The sequence below is a fragment of the Ipomoea triloba genome, chromosome 15 (assembly GCF_003576645.1).
Source record: "Ipomoea triloba cultivar NCNSP0323 chromosome 15, ASM357664v1".
Taxonomy (NCBI): domain Eukaryota; kingdom Viridiplantae; phylum Streptophyta; class Magnoliopsida; order Solanales; family Convolvulaceae; genus Ipomoea; species Ipomoea triloba.
The window spans coordinates 23414366-23420365 of record NC_044930.1 but is presented as its reverse complement, the minus strand read 5'-3'; the positions used below and the strand labels follow the sequence as shown (position 1 = coordinate 23420365).

Here is a 6000-nt window from a genome sequence, read left to right as displayed (position 1 = left end):
ATGATTCTTATCTACATCACATGGGTATTATAGATATTATTATTAAATGGAATAAGGGTCAAATAGGCCACCGAACTACACACGAAACTGCAATTAGGCCATCAAACTCAAAAACAATGCAATTGGGTCTCTGAACTACACAAATTCATGCAAATTAACCCAAAGTGACTTGTTGACTTGCTCTTCCGGTTACCAACTTTAAAAATAATATTTTAAAATAATTTTAAATTAATTAATTAATTAATTAAATTTAAATTTAAAATTAAAAATTAAAAAAAGACCCAATTGACTTGTTCCTTTTTTTTTTAAATTTTAATTTTAATTAATTAATTAATTTAAAATTATTTTAAAATATTATTTTTAAAGTTGGTAACCGGAAGATCAAGTCAAACAAGTCACTTTGGGTTAATTTGCATGGATTTGTGTAGTTCAGGAACCCAATTGCATTGTTTTTTAGTTCAATGGCCTAATTGTAATTTCGTGTGTAGTTCAGTGGCCTATTTGACCCTTATTCCTTATTGAATTGGGAGAAGATATTATTATTGAATTAGCTTAACTTCGTCAAGGCAGGAAGAAATGAAGCCCAAATCTTGATCGACTAGTTCAAAAGGCCCACAGAAATGACCCTCCATAATGGGCTTGAGGCCTATTATACAATTACTTCTAGAATCTTTTCCTCAAAAGAATTTTGTATGTAATCTTGGAATTCAAGTTTAGTTATATATTTATATATTAAGAGTGTGTCATGAGATCGAGTCTCAGTGGATGTGATATAAACTCTAATAGAGTCAATTGTACTAAAAAAAATATTTTTCGTTCAAACATTAGAATCGAAATGATAATGAAAATCAAATACTTAATAATTGTAATCGATTTAAATAGAATGCATTTCTTTGTTTGGTAGTATAGTAAGCATTGGAATATATAATAATAAATAATATATAAAAACATTAAATTCCATAATAGAATACAAAATTCCTCTAAAAAAAGATTGATATTTTCATCAATACGGTAATTGATTAGGATCAAAGATACCCAGCTAAACTGAATAACTAATTCAAAAAGGGGTTTTGAATTTCACTTTGTTAAAAAACACACAAATGCAGGCCAAAAGGACTTAATAATCTGAGTATTTATGGAGATTGGCCAAATCAATGACCTCCAAGCCCTGTAGTTTGTAAAGAAGCCACAAACTAATTGACAAGTCATAGTCTAAAAACTTGTTTTATAAGAAGCAAACTTTACGTTCTCAAAAAAATAAGAAGCAAACTTTACAAGCCATTCCAAGATGATGATGCTAAATCAACAAGAAAAGGAAAGCACCAAACTGTTGTAGGAAAGTCACTGCACAATCATGGAATCAAAGCAGCCTATATTCCTTTCAACACTGTCAAGTACACTGCAAATAGACTCTAATTCTTATTGTGGGCAGGAAAAAAAAAACAAATTTATAAGAAGCTTAATTCATTCATTCATTCACTAGGCAATAACAATAATGTCTGTTGCTCTCATCCTACAAGACTCAATCACAAGTAATTGAAGCCTCAAAAGAATGACAGAAAACTTTCATTTACTACAAATCACAATCACAATGCTTTAACAGAAATTAATAAACACCCCAAAATCACAATCACAATCTCATCAGCCATGGGTGTTAACAGCTTCCCACACTAAATTCTTGGGCACCGGCTTGGTTAAATCCCGGGCTTGCAGCGCAGCAGCGCGAAGCGTTCTGATAGTCATCTCGTTCGCCTCCCAGAACGTGGCGCAGTTATAGGGCAAACCGTGCTTTTTACAAAGCTCCTTCACAAAGGGAGAGATTTTCCTGAGATGACACCTTGGCAGCCTGGGAAACAAATGGTGTTCCACCTGAAATTGCAGCCCTCCATGGAACCAATCCATCCAAGAAGGGCAAGAAATATCAAGACTCCCACCAGTCTGCTTCTCAAACCAATCAGTACTAGTAGGAGGTCCAACATAAACACTGGTTGAGAAATGGTTGAGACAGAACTGAACATGCTGGATCCCAGTGACCACAAAACTAGCAATTACAAACATGGCTCTCTCCCACCAATTGGGCAAGCAAGAAACAAGCAATAAATACCACACCCAAAATGCAAGAAGCCCCAAGAGCTCCTGCCCCCTATTGGGCACTTTTCTCTTGGAAAGCAACAGTGCAAATGACTGTGCATACAGATTAATCCTAGCAAAACACATCACAGGATAAAATGTCCAATGCTGAAAGCTAACCAAGAATCTAGCAAAAGGGTCAAAGTTCAGCTTTCTTTCATAGAAATGTGAAGTGAGTGAGTTAAAGAGCTTGGAAGATACCACAAAGAAAGGGAGGTGCTGCAGATCAGGATCAAAATCAAGGCTATTGCAGGCAATGTGATGGGCATTGTGGTTCCATTTCCACCACCCAATGCTTATCCCTGTAAGACAATTCCCAGTAAGGATCTGGGCAAATCTGTTAGACTCTTTACTCATCATAATCTGATAGTGCCCAGAATCATGCCCTAACCACCCACTCTGAATCCACAGACACCCCATCAGCCCACCACTAACCAAATGCACCCACACATTTTCACTGCACAAAACCCCATAAACACTCACAGCAAACAGGGCCACCATCAAGCACATGGAGCAGAAAACCCCATGCCCTTTCTTCTCAAACAACCCCATCTTGGAGAACTCAGAGACTAACCTCCTGTAATCCTTGGACACCTCAGATACTGTGTAGTCCCTGAGGTAAAACCCATTGAAGAAAGTGTCGAGATGGTGCCACACACTCCCTGGGTGGAATGCCACAAAAGCATCAGTCACATCTTGGCCTGCAAGGCTCCTCAGAGGCAACTCCCCACCTGGGTGGACTTTCACCCACTCTGAAACATCATACACTTTCCCCTGAATAGACACCCACAGATCCCCTGCTTTGTTGTGCTCCTTCAGCTCCTCTGCAGTAATGTACTTCTTGGATTCCGCCATTGATTCCCAAACCTGAAAAAACAAAAGGGGAATTCAAGAAAGAGATCTGAGAAGGCTCCTTTCTTTCAGCAGGAATCAAGAATCCTAGATTTCGACCATTGGAAAAGAAGATATTTTGAAGCTATGGGAGGTCCTGAATTCCTGATCTAGTCAGTTGTAGGCTATTCAGAGGTGATGATGCATGGTGGGGATTTACAAGAGAAAGCGCCACAGGATGTTTAAAAAAATAAATGGAAATCTGCTGTCAAAAACTGGAAATGTACAGTGTTACACACGGAGTTTTGACTACTGAGTACGGAGTATTGAAAGTTTCCTTTTTTAAGCCCCACAACTTTTCTGTGCTCATGTAATTTTATTTAAGGACTAAATCGGGGTTAAGGGTAATCATGGAAGACAATGTTATGTCATTTTAAGTATTACCGCAATCGCTAATTGGTATGCATATCTGTTGCACACCTATTTCAATAAAAGGTATAACGATCCTGTTTGGTAAATAATCAGTCTATCAGTCAAATTTAGCTTATTTGACCACTATTAGTTGGTAAATAATAAGCTTTTTGTAACTCCAAAATGCTAAAATTCAAAAAGATACTCAAAGCAGCCTTTTCAATTAGCTTTTTAAGAAAAAAAATTATACCAAACAGCTATCAACTAACAGCTAATTTATCAAACAACTTTCTACAAATCATACTTTCTAACCCAAACAGCCAACATCCATTTACCAAACAGGAACATCTTTGAATAAGTTTTAATAACATTGTTTACAATCGTTAGATTAGATTGCAATGATCTTAACCGTTAATTGGTATGTATATCTTTTGCACACATATTTCAATAAAAGATATTACATCTTTGAATAAGCTTTAACATAATTGTGTACACTCGTTGGACCTTAATTGTTAATCGGTATCATTATATCTCTATAAATACTACAACTGAAATTTAAAATTAATATCTTCACTCTTTTGATTCTCAAAATCTCTTTACATCTCTTTTTAGTTTAACACTCTTTGAAATATGTCAAACCTCTCACCTTCAATACTCAAATAGTCAAATGAGGAAGATAAACTACTTTGTAGTATATATGGATATTGCTCAAGATTCAGAAAAGGGCACAAATCGCTATACACAATAATTGTGAGAACACATTGCGGATTAATATAAGCAAATGCTATTGGTGGCACATATTGATAATCATCGACATTAGAGATCTCTACAAACTTGCTAGTCAAATATATCGACAACACTTGGCAAACTAAGAAATTGACGAAGGTGAATAGTGTTACGCTATATATGGTGCATCACTGTTAACCTCTACCAAATATTTTAGCATTTACCGTTGGCTTGGAGCACAAGAAATTGGCAAAATGGTGGAATGACATTGGAATATGACATTTTGACGTTCGCTTGGAGATGCTCTCATGCAAGACAATGTTAAGTTTGTAAAGTATAATGATAAGAAAGTCAAATTTTGGTTAAAATATAGTGTTGTACAAATTTTAGTTACACTGAATTAAAAGTGTCACATTTTTTTAACAAGGAAAAAAATAACAAAACTTAGTCAATAACTTAAGGACTAAAGCTGTTATTTTTCTTTATAAAAAAAATTGTTATTTTTCTTTATTTAATTAACTTAATCGATCAATTTATAAATTAATAATCAATAAAAAATTACTTTTTTTTTTATTTGCAAACTATACCATCATAGTGTCATACTAGTATTATCCCATGAGATTGGACTAATCTAGCTAAGTCTTGTTCAACCCCATTCAAAAGAAGCTCTCCGAATAATGTTATTACATACATATGAATTCAAACTATCATTCTTAAAAATAAATAAACCATGCATTTATTTTAAACGTAGAAAACAACACCTTTTAAAAAAAAAGAACTTTTAAGTTTGAAAACAATAAAAGTTTATATTATACGAATGCAATGCATTATGTATATAACCAACATTGTTGGCGACTTGGCGTGGTGGTTTAGAGTCTCATCCCTTAAGCATGAGGTTGGCCATTTGAATGGTTGCATATAAGTTGCATTATGCATATGAAAATTTATTTGATATTTTTTTTATTAAATATAATGATGCATATGAAAATTTATTTGATATTTTTTATTAAATATAATGTTGACTAATGTTTTATGGCATTAAATGTCACTGGAAGAAACTTTTAAGTGAAACTTCTTATCCACTAGATCAATGTTCTATAAATATTTTTTTGTTAAGCGAAACTTGCACCCACTATTCGATAGCGTATACGGAATAAACTCATTGCATATTTTGATAAGGTAGAATAAAGGTAAACAAAATATAATTTAATTTTAAAATTAATCATCAATTAAAGCATTAAGAAAAAGTAAAAAAGGAAAAACAAAAATATAGACATAAAATAACTCAAGTTCATCATTGGGTGAATTACCAAGTTTGGTGGGGGCAGTTGGTGGCCTGGTCAGACATCAGGGTGGCAATGCATCTTTGCAATTCAAATATACATACAGTCTGACAGCCTGTCAAGCGTCAATAGAACATGGGACTTTTTGTCACGTTGCTTCAATTCAAAATATAATAAAGGGAAAATTGCATCTTTGGTCCCTGAGCTTTAACCAATTTCCGACTCAGTCCCTGAGTTATGGCCGTATTCGAGTTTAGTCCCTCAGTTATGAACAAAGTGGCGCATTTGGTCCCTGACCGTTAAAACTAACGGAAAAATTAAAAAATAATTAAAATTTGAGGGGTAAAATATGAAATTCACATTTTATTCTTCTTCTTATATCAAAATCACTTTTATAACATTATTTTTCACTTCTTAGCCTCTTATTTTCAATATTTTTCAATTCTAAAAGCATTTCAATAACTTTAGTATGACTTGTTAGGAGTCTGGTTATCGTATAACAAACTTAAGACCTAGTACAAACAAAAAAACACTTGATCATTGTTTTTAAGCATCTGAAAACAGTATCCTAATAATTTTTGGTTTCCTTTACTAAGCAACAAAGGTATCAAACTAGAAC

At 34.0% G+C, this 6000-nt stretch overlaps 1 protein-coding gene across 1 annotated transcript; it reads right to left on the bottom strand.

Annotated features, from left to right (window-relative positions):
* Window positions 1–1447: 1447 nt before the first annotated feature.
* Window positions 1448–3213, bottom strand: LOC116005533 (acyl-lipid (9-3)-desaturase-like). The gene has a single exon (XM_031245744.1). It carries the CDS (start codon window positions 2983–2985, stop codon window positions 1642–1644), a length of 1344 nt encoding a protein of 447 aa, XP_031101604.1. The 5' UTR covers window positions 2986–3213; the 3' UTR covers window positions 1448–1641.
* Between the last annotated feature and the right edge of the window lie 2787 nt (window positions 3214–6000).

Excerpts from the sequence above, each read along its gene's own strand:
- LOC116005533 (XM_031245744.1), bottom strand. The coding sequence starts at position 2,985 with ATGGCGGAATCCAAGAAGTACATTACTGCAGAGGAGCTGAAGGAGCAC.